General features: G+C 42.1%; 2 protein-coding genes across 5 annotated transcripts in view; both read left to right on the top strand.

The window, feature by feature from the left end:
* The window catches only part of ATF6 (activating transcription factor 6), a 201,151-nt gene that overhangs the window by 96,915 nt on the left and 83,129 nt on the right, over positions 1 to 21,107 (top strand). The gene's annotated exons all lie outside the window — the stretch shown is intronic.
* Positions 17,287 to 18,711, top strand: LOC122211512 (proteasome activator complex subunit 3-like). The gene has a single exon (XM_042924744.1). The coding sequence runs from the start codon at positions 17,418 to 17,420 to the stop codon at positions 18,156 to 18,158; it is 741 nt and encodes a 246-aa protein (XP_042780678.1). The 5' UTR covers positions 17,287 to 17,417; the 3' UTR covers positions 18,159 to 18,711.

Raw genomic sequence — 21,107 nt, 5'->3', positions numbered from 1 at the left:
AGTTGCGGTGTAGAAGCCAAATCTGTGAGCTTTTAATTCGAGTACTCAGGTACATTAAAATCCCTTCGTTTATTTGCATTTTGGATCTTTCACCATGCATGGTTTTGTAACATCCCACATTGGTCATTTGGAGAATCTTGGCTCACTGAGTTATACGGATCTTCCAAATGTTCACATGTTTTATTACACATTATTTTAAAAATCACATTGTCTACAATCTACATTCTTTACAAATCTTCCCAGGAAAGTCTTTAAGTATCAGGAAGCTGTCAAGGTTATGGTAGCAGATGCAAGTTTTCCAAAATCCTAGTTTTCGCTCAAAGGCTCAAATTTTACCATTGTCAGAAATACTGTCAGTTGTTTTCCTTCAAGTGTCAGGTTCCTTTAATTTATTTTCAAGTAAATGTCTATCAGATATCCACGTCTAAATAACTACAGTTTGTCTATATGATATTCTTTTAAGTAAACCTGGTGTTCCATTAAGGCAGTGGCTTATACAGCTCACAAGTCAATACAGAAGTGATTTTCCTCTAGACAATCATAATACTTTGTGAGGCACCAGAAGTGCTCTATGTGTATTTCCTGTTTTGTTACACAGAATACCAAGAATCTAATCAGAGGTCAAGATTTAATTAATAATTTTTATTTTTTATCAAGGATATCCTTCATTTGAACTGATTTTGTGTGTGTGTGTGTGTGTGTGTGTGTGTGTGTGCGCCCCAACATGGGGTGAGAACTAACACAGTGGACTCTAACACAGTTGGGTCCCACTGCGTTGGTAAGGCACCCGCAGTGCCTTTGCACCATCAGGGTGGATGATGAGATTCAAGAAAGTTACTCATCACTAAGTATTTTAGTCCTGTTTATGTTTGTTGCCAAGCATTCACTTGAAAGATCCTTGTTGCTGACTGCTTGGAGCTGCAATTGATCGGATACAAACAAAACGTTAAGTCTGTAGATTCTTTTATGGGCAAAACAAGAGCACAATTCTGTGGTGGAAATATTAACTTAGTCTTCATATTTGCAGCGAAATCTTTAATTTGACGAGTTACTATAAGATAAGAAAGTAGCAAGGCGGTGATTTCTTTTCCTGATCTTTCATCCAGCAGGCACTGAGCAGGGTCAGCTATCCAAGATTTTATTAGTTTCTCAGCCATTGTGTGTGCTTCCGTAGCCAGTGCGTTATAGCGTAACATGCAAGATGTTTCGGTGGTCTTTTCATTTCTAGAAGGAAAAGCTGTAACAGATTTTAATTTTTAAAGAATTCATCACATCTTTGTTTAAAATATTCAAGTCCTTTTTCTAAGTGATTGGTCTCAGAATGACACCGTAACTTAGCTGACACCATAACATTTGAAATGTTTTCTTGCATCAGAGACAGTAAGATAAATTATTAACACCTATAGTACAAGAGAAAGATAGCTTTCAACATATGGTCATTTCTTATTAACAGTTTCGACCAGTTTCTTTGGAGTGGATTCTGCCTTTCCGTGAGTCACAGAATTCTCTAAAGTATCAGTTTTACCTTTTTCAGCATCTTAGATACAGACAGTACAGTTGTGGGGTAAGGAAGCAAGTCTTCTAATCTCCCATTTTTAAGCCAATTATTCAACCTTAAATAGGAGAAAAACATGTTGCAGATATTAGGAAATATTAAATTTAAGAATAAGAGTTTCTTGTAAAATTTAGAAGTTTTCAAAAAAATGTAAATACTATTACAAAATAACAAAATAGACTTTCTTGCTTGTATCTAGATGGTAAGTTGCATCCATGTAACTAAACTCCAGATTAGTATGTTTTCAGGACTTTCTCCTTTAGTCTGCTACTAGATCATAAGGCTTATATATTTATCTTAAGATTCATTTTTTCATGCACCCAGGGAACTTTTTTTTTTTTTCCAGAAACAATTTAATGAGTATGATGATGAAATGCTGGGGGCAAGTGTTCCAGTGATAAATCTGCCTCTGTGCTCCTGCAGTTTGTATTCTACTTGATGGGACTGACTAGAAAACCGAAAAAGTAGACAGAAAAATTTGTAAAATAATTGACAAATACAATACAAAGACAGTAAGATTTATGCAGAAAACAAACAGTGGGATCAGAGATTAACAGGGAGGTCTACTGAAGACTGGATCAAGGATGCTCTCTTAAGAGGTGACATTTAACGGACAGTGAGGCTGGGATTCCAGGCAGAGAAAAGAGCACCCGTGCAAGGCGGGAGAGAGCCTGATTTGAGGTACTGAAAGAAAACCAGTGTGGCGGAAGACTTAGCGAATGAGGTGAAGGTAGGCTGAGTAATGAAAATGAGGCTGGAGGGATTGGAAGGAGCCAGGTCATGCAAGAACTTGTGAGCTCGGTTGTATCCCGAGGGCCAACGAAGGGATGTAAGTAACCGAGTGACACGAATGGTAGAGTTTGCAGGGTGACTTCAGTTGTCGTCTGGGCAGTGGGTTAGAGGGAGACATGTTAGAAGCACAGAGACCAATCAGAAGGCTTTCTCAGCTGTCCAGTCGATACGATGATGGCAGTGTTGTGATGAATGGGTTCTAAATACATTCTGTAGGTAGATTCAGTGAGAATTGGAGACATACTGGATATGTTCATATTTCTAGCTTGAGTGACCAAGTAGATAGTGGTACCATTTACTGAGATGAAAAAGGTTTGGGGTAGAGCAGCATAGGTGTGAATTTTAAGAGTTCTTTTTGGACACATGTAAGTTTGAAATGTCTGTGAGACATTTCAAGGGGACATGTTAGATTGGCTCTGTGAATTTGATACTTGGGGAGGGGAGAACTCTGAGCTGAGAAGTTGAATTTAGGAATTGACTGTTTAGAGGTATTTAAATCCATGAGCGTGCTGTCCTCATCTAGGAAGAGAACGTAGAGGGAGAAGGAGGTCCAGGCCTGAGTGAGAGATCCCATTGGAGAAGATTAAGCTAACAAACCAGGCTGAAGTGGAACAGCCAGCAGAGGAGAAGGAAAGCCGGGAGAGGAGATGTTTTCCAGGGGGCAGTAGTGGTTGACTTGAATATCACTGAGGGGTCAGGTAAGATGGAGGTGAAGAGCCACTGGCTGTGGCAACATGAAAGTCATTGGCTTGTCCTTGACAAGAGCCCTGTAGTGACAACATGGAAATGAAGGTTAGATTAACAGTGGATCAGACAGTAAGGAAATGAGGGCACCATGACTATTTTAATAGCATTGGCTATAAAAGGGAACAGAGAACAGGGATTTTTTTATCTCAAAATAACAACTTAAATTTTTTTGTTTTTTCACTTTAGAGAGAGAGCAGGAGTGGGGGAGAGAGACAGAGAGAGAATCTTAAGCAGGCTCCACACTCAGCAGAGCCCGACATGGGGCTCACTTCTACGACCCTGGGATCATGACCTGAGCCAAAATCAAGAGTTGGATGCTCAACCGACTGAACCTCTGGGGCTCCCCAACAATGCAAATTTGTAGAGAATGAACGAGTCGGTAGGAAGGGAGCGGTATTATGGGAGAGGTAATGAGGTCATTGACAAGGAATGAAAGGTCGAATTCCTATTACAAGTAGAAAGATTGCCCTTTGCCAGAAGGTAGGATCTTCATCCTCTTGCAGTAGGGGCCGGACAGGTTCATAGGTAGGAGGTTTGGTTCCAGGAAGGTAAGAGAGGACACCTCTGAGGGTTTCTGTTTTCCCCCTGAAGTATGTTGTGATTGTCTCGTGCGTGCCAGAGAAATGGCAGGATTGTCAGGCCGTGGTGGGGTGCCAATTTGCAGCATAAGTGATATTTTTGCAAGAAGGTGCCAAGTATGGGGTTACAGTTGATTAATAAGACACAGGCCTTGTACTCAAGGACTTTCTAATCTAAAGAATTGAAAGACCGGGAGCGCCTGGGTGGCTCAGTTGGGTAAGCGTCTCACTCTTGTGTTGGCTCTGGTCATGATCTCACAGTTCGTGAGTTTGAGGCCTGCATTGGGCTCTGTGCAGACGGCGTGGAGCCCGCTTGGGATTCTCCCTGTCTCCCCGTCTCTCTGCCCCTCCCCTGCTCACTCTCTGTCTCTCAAAAACAAATTAGTAAACATTAAAAAAAAAAAAAAGAGACCAGTACTTAGAATACAGTCAGATACAAGGAAATCTTCCCAGAGACTTACCACTAAGCTGAGACAGAACTGCTCTGAGATACTTTACCTAAAGTTATGACATCATAGGTCATGGTAACACAAATATTCCTAGAAGCATGATAGTCACAACCGTATTGTTACATCTTTATGTAATGGCTCGTTTTCTTTCTGCTAATATCATCAGGCATCTTTGAATTTCTGACTGTCGTTAGCACTTTGAGGTTTTGTGACAAATCGCCATCCCTCCTTTCCTTCTGCTTCTTTCCCCTCACACCTTTCTCTAGTTCCAGCTGTTGGAAGCTAGAACATTTCCAGGAATTTGTAGATGCAGCGTTAGCAGTGTTCTTTTGTTTTCATTTGGCATGTCGTCTTTATCGTTCTCAAACAAAACCAAAACCAAGGTAAAAATAAATTTAAAAATACATGTTCGTAAAAAATGATTTGATATGAAGGAATCACACATTATGTATTTTTTCCTTCCAGTGTAATTATTTTGAGATTCATCCACCTTGTTACTTTATTGGTAGTTCATTCCTCTGTTGCTTAGTATTCCATCGAAGGCAGAGAACACAATTGCTTACCCCCATTCACCCTCCATTTTCGGATCCTATAGACAAAGCTCCCCTGAATGTTTATGTACAGATCTTTGTAGGGGTAGATGCTCTCATTTCTCTTGTGTAAATACCTAGAAATAGACTGGTTGGGTTACATGGTAGATGTGTACTTGGCTTTTTAAGAAACGGCCAAACTGTTTTCCAGAGCGGTTGTACCACTTTATGTTCTCAGAAGTAACGAGCGTGCGGTACCTGTACGTCCTCACCAGCGCTGGGTGTGGCCAGTCTCTTTCCCTGTAGCCTTTCTGGTAGGTGTGCAGTCATATGGCGTGGTTTTCATTGGCATTTCCCTGATGACTAATAATTTCAACCTTCTTTTCCCATACGTGTTTGGCATCCACAGACTCTTGGTGAAGTGTCTTCGTATCTTTTGCCCATTTTCAATCGAGTTGTTTGTTCTATTGTAATTGGTTTGAAAGTTCTTTGTATATTCTTAGATAGAAGTTCTTTATCAGATATGTGAGTTGGATACATTTTCTCCCAATCTCTTGCTCGACTTCTCAATTTCTTAAATTCTTTTTTTTTTTATTTTTAACATTTATTTTTGAGAGACCGAGAGAGACAAGAGCGTGTGTGGGGGAGGGCAGAGAGAGAGGGAGACACAGAATCTGAAGCAGGCTCCAGGCTCCGAGCCGTCGGCACAGAGCGCGACGCGGGGCTCCCGCTCACAAACTGTGACATCATGACCTGAGCCGAAGTCGGATGCTCAACCGACGGAGTCACCCAGGTGCCCCTTGACTTCTCAATTTCTTATCGGTGTTTTTCAAAGAGTGGAAATTCTTAATTTTTGATGAAGTCCAATTTATCAGCTTTTTCTTTTATGGATAGTTTTTGTTGTTGTGAGAAATCTTTATATAACCCGAAGTCACAAAGATTTTCTCATGTTTTCTTGTAAAAGTTTTACAGTTTTAGGTTTTCACGTAGGTCTGTGATCCATATTGAGTTAATTTTTGTAAATGGTGCGGGGATGAATCAAAGTTCATTTTTTATACATGGCATCCAGTGTCGTGTGATAGTCAGTGCTAGGCTTTCATCCAGTAGCTTTTAAAAAGAGAACTAGACCAAAGCCAGGCTTAAAAGGTTATGTACCAGGCTGTCAGTTTTCTTTGTGTTAGCCTTAACTTAAGTCTTGTTAGGTTGTACACTTTGCTGGAACTTCTTAAAACAGTATCCTGTGATTGAACTTCCTCACCCTCAAATTTCCAGTCTTTATACTTAACCAATGAAATGTTATTTATACTCTTTGGAAACATAACATATACTGTAGATAATTATAGCAAAAGTGTAATGGGTAGCGGAAGATATTGCCAAACCAAGATTCTGGAGACCAGATGAAATAAACACATAACATGTGCACATATATATCACAGCAGTAGGAAATACACAGAAAGTAAGTGAAAGAGGAACTAAAATTAAAGTTCTTAGAAGAACTGTTACTTTTTGTCTAATCTGCTAGTAGTTTTTTCCCTTCATTTAAAGAGAGCTGCAGAATTAGGCCCTAGAATTAATCTTTAAAAAAAAAAAAATGTATATATATATCGTACATTCGAGTATGTGTAGACACACATTTTAGACATTGGCTTAAATAGAAAAATAGCACAGGGTATACAGGTAGTTCATTCATCCTGTAACATTGTGCGGCCTTATTCAGAAATAAGAAAAAAAAGTCTTTTTACTAAGTCATTACTTTTTTTTTTTTTTTTTTTTCAATGAGTCACTACTTTTTAGTTTAATGGAGAAAATAACTTTTGGGGGAGTCATTACTTTTTAGTTTAGTTGGGAAAACTTTTGGAGGACTGATAGAGCATTTGTTTTGTAGGCAGTCATGAGGCCTGGGCTTTGGGGTCCGATGAATTTGGATTTCAACCAGCACTGTTTTACTGCAGGCAGACTCAAAGACTATCAGGAAAGACTTTTCAGAGCCTCAGGGTCCTTATCTCTAGTATAGTAATATTAATAGTTACTTTTTCCTAGGCTAATAAGTTTAAATGAAATAATAAATCAAGTACTAGCACAGTACGTCACACATAGTAGGTGTTCAGTATGTGATGTGTCTGTCATTAGGGGGACTGACCTTTGAAACATATGGCCACAGTTGGAAGAACCTATAAATGGATGGCAAGGGGAGATTGTTTTCCATTAGATGTAGCAAATCATCCATGATCCCTCCCAACTTCAGCTCACCATAGAGATTCATTTTGATGCTGTTTTTCCTTAACATCCATCAACAGACAGAACCTAATTGGCATCTTTGCAAAGAATGAAATATGCAAGATTTTACAGTGGCTTTTACATTACCATTCATTTTCTAACTAGGTCTATGAAGGTTTGATTTCGATTGTTTAGACCTACCCTTTGTCACTTTTGGGGGGGAAAGGGAATCATAAATTTGAAAGGAAGGGCTTTCCAAACACAGATATACCCAGAATCTTCCTCAGTAGTCTATAATCTGTTACACTAGCCTTTAAAAAGTGATTTTAGAGTTCTTTTAAATATTTCCTATATTGATGCTAATTCAGTGTTCATTTCACATAATGTCTGCAGAAACTCGAGACTTCGATGACGTACAGAAAACCGAGTGACAGCAGACACCAGGTTTTCTGTTCTTTTACTTTTTTTTTTTACTTTTTAATTAATATTTTTTATCAAGTTTCTTCGTATTATTTCTTGCAAGACTTGGTATTGGTGGCGTTGTTGTAGTTTAACTTTAGTTCCAGATTCCATGAAATAGAAATCAGAAGTAAAGATTTAGAGAGGAGGGAGGGATGCAGGCCAAGGAGTGAACAGAGTTTGACTAGAAAAAAAGGAGAGGGTGTATGTGGCGGGCATTCCCAGGCAGGGCCATTCCTCGAGGGGGACGGTCAGCAGGCGGCTTGCATCTGCCTCATGCAGGGGTGGGGAGGAAAGATCACCTGGGGACCCTACAGAGGGGTCTCCCTCTTCCTGGGCTCCCAGGTTATTAGCAGGATCAGCCATAACCTCAAAGGTTATTTGCAGGTTATTAGCAGGATCAGCCATAACCTCAAACAGGCTTTCCACCCACCTCTTAACCTGGTTTCCCTCCAAGCTCTGCCCTGCCTAGAAAGCGTGTGAGAGATTGGCTTCCTTTGATCCCTCTTTCTGTTGTCTTCCCATTTCACCAGATTCTCATGTGATGGGGGAGGGATATAACCCACTCTCCTATCTTTAGTGTTTATTCAGATTGACTGTGTCGCATTTGTTTTGATGCATTTAGTGACATCAGCTGATAATTGAAAAGAAACTATGTAGTCTTTAACCTGACCTTTCCCTGTTGATATCAGAGAGCCACATGGTATGTCATGAGTTCATCCAGAGGATATAATAAACATTATTTTCATGTGTAGCACGAAGCCAGTCTTTATTGTTTTCTTACAAGTGTTAATGAAATAAATACTATCATACATAGATTTTAATTTTTTAATATATATTTTTTCCGTTTTATTTTTGAGAGAAAGACAGAGCATGAGCGGGGAAGGGGCAGAGAGACAGGGAGACACAGAACGTGAAGCAGGCTCCGGGCTCTGAGCTGTCAGCACAGAGCCCGATGCAGGGCTCGAACTCAGGAACTGTGAACCTGAGCCGAAGTCAGACGCTCAACTGACTGAGCCACCCAGGGACCCCAACATAGACTTCAAAACAGTTACATCAGCACAGGTTTGGTAATTATTAATAAATGTCATTGTACAAAGTTATGGTTCTTTCTCATTTTTAGATGGAGCCTATTACCTTACATTATTATATATAATAGAAGTCCATAATTTAGGGGTATCTGGTTGACTCGGTAGAGCATGTGATTCTTGATCTTAGGGTTATAAGTTCGAGGCCCATGCTGGGTATAGAGATTGCTTAAAAATAAAATCTTTCTTAAAAAGAAATCTATAGGTTATTAAACATATTAAAAAATTACTGATGAAAGAACTTGAATTCAGATTTTAAAATAGCTCAAGTCTATTCTGATATAACAGCTTCACTGAAGTCTGAGGTTTGGGGGTCAGCTTTTTAAGTTATACAGTTTATCTTCTTTTTTAGTAAAATATCTAGTTATTTATAATAGTGCACCATACAGAAAGAAACGGTCAATCTAATTTCTGTGCCTCGATGATCGCTAATTATTTGAAAGCTGTTCTCCTCCTAGGATTATTTTACCAAGTTTGTGTTCAGTTTAGATTAGGAAGAATATAGTGTTCTTTTTTTTTTTTTTTTTTAACGTTTATTTATTTTTGAGACAGAGAGAGACAGAGCATAAATGGGGGAGGGGCAGAGAGAGAGGGAGACACAGAATCGGAAGCAGGCTCCAGGCTCTGAGCCATCAGCCCAGAGCCCGACGCGGGGCTCGAACTCACGGACCGTGAGATCGTGACCAGAGCTGAAGTCGGGCGCTTAACCGACTGAGCCACCCAGGTGCCCCGAGGAAGAATATAGTGTTCTTAAGCAAAAAGTTAATAGAACTAAAAACAAGTCCACACTCCATTGTTTTTATTTGTATTTTTGAGATTTTACTGTAGTTCTGGGTAGTTGACCTGACTTTAAAATATAAAGCTAGGAAGGCATACTTTCCATCTATCAAAATGCAGTTCGTAATTTCATTTTGAAACAAACAGTTCTATTTTAAGAAGGTGAATGGTAGTGATAAATACCAAATCCAAATTTCTAAAAACCCAGTCGTGCCTCTTTTGTTGCTCTTTAAGAGAAAAGATGAATATAAGATACCCTTAGAGCATAAAAGATTTCTTTCTTCAAATCTTTTAAGAATTGATTTTAGGCATCTGAGTAGCTCAGTCAGTTAAGTATCTGACTCTTGATTTTGGCTTAGGTCATGATCTCAGTTTGTGAATTCGAGCCCTGTGTTGGACTGACAGAAGCTGCTTGGGATTCTCTCTCCTCTCTCTCTGCCCCTTCCCTCCCACACATGCGTGTATGCACACACTCTCTCTCTCAAATAAATAAACTTAAAAAAAAAATTGAGTTTATTATCCAGAAAACTGTTATTCATGCTAAGTGTGACTATTTGATTAATTGCTTTACTTTTATAATTAAAAAAAAAAAAACACTCTTCCAAATGCAGCTGTCCTCAAAGAATTATTAAGAGATTGAACCATTTTACCCTTATTCATCCAACAAAATGTTTATTGAGTAGCCATTATATTCCAGGCTGTTCTCATTCTAAAGAATCCAGTGATAAAACAAAGCCCTCACTTTTATGTTCTAGCGACAAATACACAAATATGTAAAACGAATGTCAGTTTGTGGGAAATGCCAAGAAGGAAAATCAGGGTCAGAGGACAGAGCATACTTTTAAATGAACATTGAGAAAGTACTTTTGTTTTCAGGTTGAAGCGTATAAAATCTTCGGCATATGTTGTTAAATTAAAAATTTCGATTTTTGACCATCGCTGCTGGTGGAAATTAGAGAAATTAAAAACTCATTGTACATATTTTGTATAAAAAAAAATGTAGCCTCACCTAGTGAATTTAGCATTTATAAATGGAAGTGTCTATGGAGGAATAAAATCTTGAGTTAACCACTACTATACTTTTCGCAGTAAAGTCTGCAGCTCATGAAATCTGTGATTCTGGAGTGGTTTCAGCTTGCACCAGCCCCTCGGGAGCCTGTTGACACAGCACCGAGTTACAGATTATTATTCAGCTGTAGAAGTTTTACGCTTAGGCATTTTCTTACATCTTCCTCTCTCAGTCCGTTGAAATCTTGTACTCTTGCCAAATGAAACAAATCTCATACTAATAAGAAGCTATAAATAAACAGTAGGAGCATGAGTCAGAGCCAGCATCACCCTTATTCCTTGTGTGTACCTCTCTGCTGCTCCCAATACGTTCGTTTTGCATAAACACGTACCACTGCGTAACTACTCTCCTACAGAGCAGCTCCAGGTAGTTAAGCGAGGGTGACTGTGTAGGACTCAGCAATCCTGTGACTCCCAGATTTCTGGTCTGTTACCACAGTCAGAAGCAGAATGTCAAACTCGGCATCCTGTTGGTGGGAGACAGAAATCTGTGTCCTACCTTTCCTGTCTAAATCCCTGAAGAGCCCAGCCCAGAAGACGGCAGCAAGGACTCCCAGGATGGATGTTGCACACTTGAGCAACTTTCCAGGGAGGAAAAAAAAGAGAAAGATGAGCTGCTCGAGACTCCCATGTCTTCTGCTAGCCAGGTCCCGTCAGATAAGTTTTATCCTATTTTGCTTCATTAATTCATTTATTCATTCAGTAAATGTTCATTGAACACTTGCCTTTAGCAGACACTGTGCTACCATAGACTGTATAAAAATGAATAAACTAAAATCCTTGTCCTCCAAGAGGTTATCATAGTGGAGACAAGTGACTTGTAAATCTAAAATGACAACACTGTGATAGGAACTGTGAAAGAGATACATGCAGAATACTCTTGAGATTACAAACAGAACTACTGTTTCTGGAGCATTTAGTGTCCTAGCTGTTTGAGGTAAGTTGTTTCATTTAACCTTCTCGGCAGCTTTATGAGGTAGATATTACTACACTATGTAACTTGTGCCCAGAACACTAACCTCACCGAGGAAGGAGGGGGTGGTACCTGGGTAGGTTTCTTCACCGAACACCCCTTGAGTTGATTCTAGAAGGGGGAACGAGTAGGGTAGAGCGGGAGGAGGAGGAGGCAATGTGGCGTTCACACACAGAGAGGTGAATACATAAGTGTAGAGGACGTAGGAGAGAGCCGCTGTTGAAATGGAGAGTAGCTTCTGGGAAATAAAAGATGGCAGGGTCCATTCGTGGAGGAACTTGTGGGCCATGCCTAACGAATCTGGTCCATACCCTGTAGAAGATGGAAATGCGGCCAGACACGCATTTTAAGAAGGTGACTGCAGTTGTTTGTACCAGATGTTACAAGAGGGTTTGTACTTTTAAAGGAAGTGATTTCTTTAAAGAAGAAATTCTCCATTATTAGACATCGTTTTAAGCATATACAAACATTAAGTTCTCAAAGCATCTTAAACTTCTAGATTTATAGCTATAAAGCCAAAGTAATTGCGTAAATTAAATAGAAATAAAATTACAAAGAGAATAAAATTAACACCAACAACATGAATTTACGTAAAAGATCATGTTGGTGGGAACTAGTCACGCCTGACAAGTGAGCGTGATGCCAGCTCTCACGGTGCAGGTTCCTTGCATTTTTACTTAGACGTTTTCTCACTATCGAGTACTCTCTGAGAAGCGAATTCTCCCTCCAGTTTTCTCTCTCTGACCCACTGAGGAAACCTTTGCTCCATCTGATTAACAGTTGTTTGGGAGAAGGGGAAACAAAGATAACCATACCTAATAGGCTTTTCTCTCTGATCAATTAAGGTAGTGGTACTGGTACTGGGGGCACCTGGGGGGCTCAGCCGGTTAAGCATCCAAATCTTTTGTTATTGAAAAAATTGTTTTTATTTATTTTGAGAGAGAAAGAGAGCAGGGGAGAGGCAGAGAGAGCAGGAGGGAGAGAATCCCAAGCAGGGTCCACACTGTCTGCACGGACCCCGATGTGGAGCTCGAACTCACGAACCGCAAGATCATGACCTGAGCCAAAACCAAGAGTAGGATGCTTCACCGACTGAGCCGTCGGGTGCCCCTGGTTAAGCATCCAACTCTTGATTTTGGCTCAGTCATGATCTCACAGTTTTTGAGATTGAGACCCAAGTTGGGCTCTGTGCTGACAGCATGGAGCCTACTTGGGATTCTCTCTCTCTCCTCCTCTCTCTGTCCCTCCCCTGCTTGTGCTTTCTGTCTCTCTCAAAAAATAAATAATCCAACAAACCTTTAAAAATGAAAATAAAATAATGGTACTTGGTGGCATTATAATCATAAAAAATAGAATTATTGGCCCCCAGATTGCATGGCGGTTATAATATCACCCAGAATATGCTTACATCGATTGTTTTATCATCACCGTGAATTCACACAAATAATTACAGGGAACTGATGGACCACAATATGTGAAATGCAGAACTAGAGGGTTCATTGTTCATCCAGAACAGGGGTTTTGAAAACAAGGGAGCCATCAGTGCCTTGGGTAGAGAGTCATTGGCCAAATCATTTAAAAAAGTCAGGCATCTGGGACCCAGAGGTTAATAGATTTTGGTTAGAATCCATGATCTTAGAGATCCTTGATAGTAGACGTCAGTGTTTCCAAATTATACCAATTATGTCATTTGTAAGAGAAAATACAAATGTGATAAAGACATGGCAATTACAGAAAGGGTTCTGCTGAGAAATGTACTTTTCAGCCAAGGTAGCTAGTAACGTTTGCACTTACTTCACTTATGCCCTCTGTGATACGGATTCTAAGAAACTCAAGCAAGTTTTTTTTTTTTTAATTCCTTACATCCAACTCTGTAATACAGTGAGTCATCACTGATAAATAACAAGACCGTGAACAAGAAAAGTATACCTTGATTTGTTTGTATAGAATTCACAGTTCTCCATTCCAGAGGGTGAAGGGAGATGTTGGAATGTCGATGCCTCTCCTTTAATAATAGCTAACGTTTACTGAGCACGTACCACGTTCAAGGCACTGTGCCGAACTCTTTATTAACTAGATCCTCAAAACAACTTTTATGACATAGCTATTATTGTAATGCTCATTTTATAGATGAAGAGAATGCAGCAGAGAGAGGTAAAATAACCGAGCAGGGTCACATGGCTGGTAAGTAGCAAAGCCGGGGTTGGAACGTGGCAGGGTGATGGCACAGCCTTAACCACAGTGCCGTTTTGCCACTCCTCTTTGCATAAAGGTGTGCACAGGTTAGACCTGGAGACAGATCCTGGAGATGTTGAATTGGCAGTGACGACCGACCAGAGGCCATGGCAGCAGGTGCTTCTACACTGTTTATTTCTGTACCTTGCTTGCTGCAGACTAGGAGGAAGAATGAGAAGGGGAAGGGAGGCATTTGTCAACCTAGAAAGTGACTCTGGCAGCGTTCTCACTGACTACATTGGAAAACGAAGCATTTTATGCTCACTAGGGGGTACCGATAAGTTTTGAACGAAGCCCTTTGGTCTAGATAACTTAAGGTCCATTGCAATCTAGAGATGAAGAATTTCATCAACATAAGGGCTCATCAGAATCTTATGATTATCTAGGTTTAGCCCCATTGATTATATTTCTCCTAACTTCTATTGACAGAAAGCTGTGAGGAAATAAGTATTTTGAAGGATTAAATTCCAATCTGTATCTCCAAGTTACATTTATTTATTTATTTAGATTTTTTTTTTTTTTAATGTTTATTATTGAGCACAAGTGTGAGCGGTGGAGGAACAGAGAGAGAGAGGGAGATACAGAATCTGAAGCAGGCTCCAGGCTCCCAGCTGTCAGCACAGAGCCCAACACGGGGCCCGAACTCAAAAACGGCGAGATCACGACTTGAGCCGAAGTCAGCCGCTTGACCGACTGAGCCACCCGGGCGCCCCTCGAAGTTACATTTATATCCAAGAGTTGACACAAGAGTTGCTTAGACTAATTCGCTAAATGGAACTCATACATAGGACCACAGAATCCTTTCTTTACAGGCTTAGTTTCGGAGCTGGGGGATATTTAAAGGATAAATCAATCCGTAAATCTGTAGGTATTACTGAAAGAAGAGTGGTGTGTCAGTCTCGGCATCCGTGCGTGCTGAACCCTGCTGGGCTGTGGAGAAAGGAGAAGCCTGAACAAGACAACACTACACAGCTGTTCATGGCTTTCTTCCACCTGTTAGCACTCGGTGTCCATTTCACGGGTGGAATCATGGCATGCAAGTGCATTAAATAATTTTTAAAAACAACTGCTGGTTGCTGATGGTCAGTGGGGAAGGCAGCATTAGGAGCTGTCATTTTCCTACCAACTGTTGCTTTCATTAACAAGGACAAGAAACGTTGTGAATGAATACAATTCTTACACCACGCCAGAAAAAAGAGCAGCTGAGCCCCCTCCCCAAGGATTTTATATCCTGTCATCAGACAACTAAAGAAAATAATTTCATATAAATGGCAGCATTAGTCAGTGCCATAATATAAAAAGTCCTCCGTTATCTAAAAGAGCAACTAGAAATATTTTCTCTTTGAAAAAAGAGTAACCAAACTGCCCTACGATCCAGCAGTTGTACTACTAGATATTTACCCAAAGGATACAAAAATACTGATTTGAAGGGACAGTGCAACCCGATGTCTGTACCAGTACTATCAGCAATAGCCAAACTTTGTAAAGAGCCCAGGTGTCCATCAACTGATGAATGGATAAAGAAGATGTGGTATATACAGTGGAATATCACTCAGCCGTCAATAAGAGTGAAATACCGCCAGTGGGAATGATGTGGATGGAGCTAGAGTGTATTATGCTAAGCAAAACAAGTCCACCAGAGAAAGACAAATACCGTATGATTTCACTCATATGTGGAATCTGGGACGCAAAACAGATGAACATATTTGAAGGGGCAAAAAAAGAGGGAAGCAAACCGTAAGAGACTCTTAATGATAGAGAACTAACTGAAGGTTGATGGAGGGAGGAGGAAGTGGGACGGGCTAAGTGGGTAATGGGTATTAAGGAAGACGCTTGTTGTGATGAGCACTGGGTGTTTTACTTAAGTGATGAATCACTAAATTGTACTCCAGAAACCAGTATTACACTAAATGTTAACTAACTAGAATTTAAATAAAAATTTGGAATAAGAAAAAAAGAGTAACCATTTGGTAAACCATATATAGCACTGAGGATATTTTTCAATTAAAGAGAATTTCTGTAGTAGCTCTCTTGTAATCTGTTATAGCCAAACTTACGAAGAAAATCAAGATGTGGGAAAGCTGTGGTCATGTTTCAAGATTGGTTTTTCCTTTTCCGTTTGATCGCTCTATCTAAATTCCCATTAACTTGAATGTAAATTTGCATGTGTAAAAATATATGTATATCCAAGTTATCTCTTAGGAGAGGTTTAATGTAGGTATAAATAGAAATTCTTCCTTTAACCACAGAAAGAAAAAATGAGTATTGAATTCTGCCTTTTCTCATCTCTTCATATCCAGAACTATCACCATGTACTATTAATTGTACTTCCTAAAACTCTATATTCTTCTCTCCAGCCCCATTGCCATCACTTTGAGGCATGCTTTGGATTCTATCAGCAGTCTCTCTTTATTCTCCTCTTCAGATCCACCTCGACCACTGAAGTCCTCCATCTGTGTATGTGTGTGTGTGTGTGTTTGTGTTTTCCCTGCCCTTCACTGGCTTTTTATTAAATCCAAGTTCCTTAATCATGGCAAACAGGGCCCTGCCTCTAGGAGCTGGTCCTTGCTTACCCTCCTGCCTCGTTTCCTGCCACTTTCCCTCCTACCTGAAGATCCAGCTTACCAGTAGTTCCCCAATACCCACCCCATACACACCACAATATGTATACGCCTTTATCCCCATACACACATCGTCGAAAATATAATTCCCTCTACCACACCTTTGTCACATTCCAAGACCTGAAATGATCGAAACACAGAAATTTCATCCCCTAATTGGGGCTGAACACAGTTGACTTGAATACAAGTGAAATCGCTGGTTTGTTAGTCTAGTTATCTCACTGTGGTACATGTGTTCTTGGAGCTTTGAGGCACTCCCCAGTTCGTGCCTCAGAGCTAAGGAATTTCTTTCCAAACAGCCCGCTTCAGGAATTGCCTTGTCCTCAACTTTGGACAACTGTGAAGGGGCTTTCCCCTTCCCCGTGGGGTCAGCTGAGGCTTAGAGATTTCATCAGCTTCTCCCTCTGCTGTAGCTCTTCCTTTCCAGGGGTCCTTTGGTTAAGAACAGTCCCTAGTAAATTTCCTGGAAACAATCTCTGTCCGCTTGCTGCGGAGACCAACCTGTAACATGTCTTGTTGATACTTGTTTGTTCTAGATCTTGTGAAGTCATGGTTTGCTAAAATCTTACTAATTCAAGGTTATTTCATCAGACGGGTATTGAGCACCTGCTCCACACCAGGCATTGTGCCACATGCAGCGGAGACAAATTAAGACTTGGCCTATGCCCTGAGGAAGTTTGCAGTTCAACTGAGGTGACGGTTACGTTCAGAACTTATAACATCTTTAGAATAATCCTTTTTTGATCTAAACTTTAATAATTTCAGTATAAAATCAAAGGTATGCACTATGGTGTTGCAAAGAACAAAAGGAAAGTATTTCAGGAAAATGAAAGTAAAACAAGTAGAGCGATCGTGGATCTCCTTGAGCCCCTATGTATAAAGTACATCGACTTGTCTGCTTGGTCCTCACAGTGCTCAAGTTTACCGATGTTCTTTGGAACCGTCTTTCCTGCGCAGGCTTCCGGCCGAGAGGCGGGGGATGGGGGTGGGGGTGGGGGTGGGGGTGGGGGTGGGGGTGGGGGACTGCTCCGGGAACTAGATCCGCAGCCCCCCCCCCCCCCCCCCCGACCCCCACTGCACGCACACAGGTGCCAGGGCCGCCTGGCTGGGGCGTTGTCCGGAGGGCGCGGTCGGCACGTGGTTCCCTCCCCTCCCCACCCACCGCGGGCCGGGCCGCGCCGTCGGGAGTCCGGGACGTCACTTCCGGCGTGGCTGGACATGGTCTGTTGGGAGTTGGCCGTGGCGGCGGAAGCCCAAGGCTGGCCCGCCGGCCGCGGGGGGAGCCCGGGTAGTGGCCGCCGCCCCGACGCTCGACGCCCCTGGACGTCATGGCTTCCCCGCTGAAGCTGGAGCAGGACGTGCGGGGGAAAGTGGATTCGTTTCGGGCCCGCATCGCGCAGGAGGCCGAGGATCTGGTGTCCACCTTCTTCCCTCAGAAGCTGTCGGAGCTGGATAGTCGGGTCCGGGAGCTGCGCCTGCAAGACCTGTCCAGAATCCGTTCGGTGCCGGCCCCGGAGCCCCCCGCCGCCCCCGACACCGCGGGGGACGGGCCCAACCGGGACCCGCCGCCTCCGCAGACCCAGCCCTCGGTCAAAGTGCCGGCACTGCCGGGCGGCGAGGGACAGCTGCTGCGGAGCAACCAGCATCTGGTGGAGCTGATCGAGTGGGTGAAACCCGAGGTCGAGCTGCTGAGGGAGAAATGCAACACGGTGCGCATGTGGGTGCAGCTGCTCATCCCGAAGGTGGAGGACGGCAACAACTTCGGAGTGTCCATCCAGGAGGACACCGTGGACCAGCTGTGGACCGTGGAGAGCACGGCAGCCTCCTATCTGCGCCGCTTCTCCACCTACTACAACACCAGGGCCAAGCTGGTGTCCAAGATCGTGAAGTACCCCCAGGTGGAAGATTATCGCCGCACGGTAGCCGAGGTGGACGAAAACGAGTACCTGAGCGTGCGCCAGATCCTGCTGCACGTGCGGAACCAGTACGCCACCCTGCATGATGTGATCGTCAAAAACATCGAGAAGATCAAGACACCTCGGAGCACCAACACGGACAACCTCTACTGAGGACCTGCCCCCACCCCTTTTTCCTTCAGGGGGTGGCCGAGCTGTTCGGGCAGCGGAAGGGGGTTAGAATGACACTGTAGGTGATGGACCGACTGGAAACGTGCCCGACCGTTCAGTGACGGTTTCGTTCAGCTTATCCTCCCACTGGATACATCCGGTGTAGTTTTTATTTGCTTTTTCTTTCGCTGAGAGGATGGGGACAAGCCATCTGGTAGAAGGTGGCAGGGTTGGCCAAGGAAAAGGACTGCCATTTTTAAAAACAGCTTCGTAGACGAATGTGGGCCAGGGTTTCTCTTTTATGGCATTGCTGACATTGAATGGTTTGAGGGGTTACTCCAGGAAAAACCTTAGTGTTTAAAAGAAAGTTGAATGAAGCTCTTCCTGAGGTTCTGCTATGTGTTACTTTGTTCAAACCTCAGAAACGCTCCTTTCGTCACCATCGTCTGTTTTTTTTTGTTTGTTTGTTTGCAAGGAAAGGAGTTTACAGAGATGTGTCGAGGTCACCGTATGTCTCCAGTTTGGCAGATTGAAATAAAACTTGGTTTTAACATTTTGCGATGGACTCAGCGTGCTTATCAGAATGTAGTCTTCAGTGGCATAGGGTTTCCCTCCTCCTCGGTTGGACCCCCCACGCTCGAGATTTTCCAGCTCTGACCTGTAAGAAAAATGAGCAGATAAAGAGTCTTAGATCGTTAGTGTTCTGAAGAAATGCACATCCACACTTCCTTAGAGCGAAGAGGCATCTGTGCACACTGCTTCCTTGCACGACCTTCTACCATCTCCACGTCTTCCAGTTTTCTTTCACACACCTTAGGATTTCTTCTGTGTGTTCCTTGCCTCAGAAGTTCCTGTTGGATCCTTTAAGCTTTGTATCGCATTTGCTTTTTTTTTTTTTTTTCTTCCTCCGTTGAATTTCATCTCTGTTTCCCCTCCCACCTCTTGAGATATCTCTTAGGGCGGCTCATTCGAATTTCCATCTCAAAGGATGTGGATCGTTATTTAAATCCAAAGACTCTAAAACGTAACTTTGGGTGTTTACCTCCTGCTTTTGGGGTCTGGTTGAGAGGAAACCATTGTCTTTTTCCTGGGTGATCTATACTGTTGGTATTTTTCAAGCCCCACATTTCCAGATTTCAGTTGCAGTAGATTATTACACTCTTGAGTCACCTCATGCATTACAGAGAACTTCTTTCTTTTGATGCGAGGGATCCTCTCTCCCTAGTGGTTTTTGTTCCGAATTTCATGTTTTCTGATAGTAAAGGTACTTTAGTCAGCTTTTTAGTATCAATATTAATCTGAGGATCTTCATCGCTCAGAAATACCATTGGGAAAAAGCATGAGCAGAGTGCTTTTTGATGCCTTTTTATATACAGGAATGAGATCATCTCTGTGCCCGGTGGATAGCTTCCTCTCTTTTTCCCGTTCAGCTACTTGTACCCTGAATCCTCATAATGTTTTGAAACTATATACGTACGTAAGTTATGACCTTGGTCTTTTAAAGTATTTTATAGTAGTACTTTCATGCGATAAATTATTTCTCAAATGAGCTTTTGGTGGGAAAATTATGAGGGATTAAAACATTTTTTGTGAGAGGTGAAAATGTATTTCCCATTGCAATTTCTTTTCTACATAAGATCCTCTGAAACAAGGTGACCATATAAAAGAGTCTGGTGCCTATTTTGAAACATCTCTTAGGGGCGCCTGGGGTGGCTCAGTCAGTGAAGCGTCTGGCTTCGGCTCAGGTCATGATCTCACAGTTACAAGTTCGAGCCCCGGGTCAGGTTCTGTGCTGACAGCTCAGAGCCTGGAGCCTGCTTTGGATTCTGTGTCTTCCTCTCTCTCTGCCCCTCCCCTGCTTGCACTGTCTCTCTCTCTCTCTCTCTCTCTCTCTCTCTCAAAAAGTAAAAAAATTAAACTTATTTGTAATTCTGTCTTTTCCCCTTTTTTAGTAATATCTTTGTGAGGGTATAGTTCTTGCCACAAATGCAATTATCTTCTGAACTTGTTTATGGATAAGGGTGAAAACATGAATAATTTCATGTCTTCTTTTGATTGATCCTAATGTTCCGTCTCCCCCTTTCCCTATTTAATGAACGAAATCACTTTTGAATGAGGCTTTTTCTTCAGGAGTTTCTCTTCAATGTGTTTTCGTTGCCAGGAGTGAAAACCAGCATGAACCTTTACGGACAGACTTGACTCTACAGGCTGTTAGAAAAACATTTCCTCTTTATCAGCAAGAATTATTTAAGATGTAAAGCGGAGATGTTTTCGTTTGCATATTTTTAAAAATAGAAATGTTTCCGAGTTTGAACTATACCACATTATGGTGGGCAGATTTTTTGTTTTTTCTAACATGGTAGGGATACGCATTATGTTTTCCCGAGGTTGGTGTCAGTGTCTCTCTAGGAAGTGCCGAATGATTCTTGGCATTTCTTTTGCTTTTTCATTTTCCTTCTCTGTTTCACCTGAGTGAGTAAAGAGACGATATTTCTCCATGAGGAAAGTGAGTTAGCGACGTAGAATTCTGTTGCAATCACCTTTGGTTTTTAAAATTTTATTTATAGGGGTGCCTGGGTGGCTCAGTCTGTGAAGTGTCCAACTTCAGCTCCGGTCGTGATCTCATGGCTCGTGATGGTGAGCCCTGCATCGGGCTCTGTGCTGACAGCTTGGAGCCTGGAGCCTGCTTTGGATTCTGTGTCTCCCTCTCTCTCTGCCCCTCTCCCACCTGCGCGCATGCACGCGCACACGTTTGTTCTCTCTCTCTCTCAAAAATAAATAAACATTAAAAAATGTTATTAAAAAATTTTTTATTTATAGTGGGGCGCCTGGGTGGCTCAGTGGGTTAAATGTCCGACTCTCGATTGGCGCTCAGGACATGATCTCACGGTTCATGGGTTTGAGCCCCATGTCAGGCTCTGTGCTGACAGCTCGGAACCTGCTTGGAGCCTC

Source organism: Panthera leo, chromosome F3 (genome assembly GCF_018350215.1).
Source record: "Panthera leo isolate Ple1 chromosome F3, P.leo_Ple1_pat1.1, whole genome shotgun sequence".
Lineage (NCBI taxonomy): Eukaryota > Metazoa > Chordata > Mammalia > Carnivora > Felidae > Panthera > Panthera leo.
The sequence above is the reverse complement of the archived record's forward strand: the minus strand, read 5'-3'. Positions and strand labels throughout refer to the sequence as shown.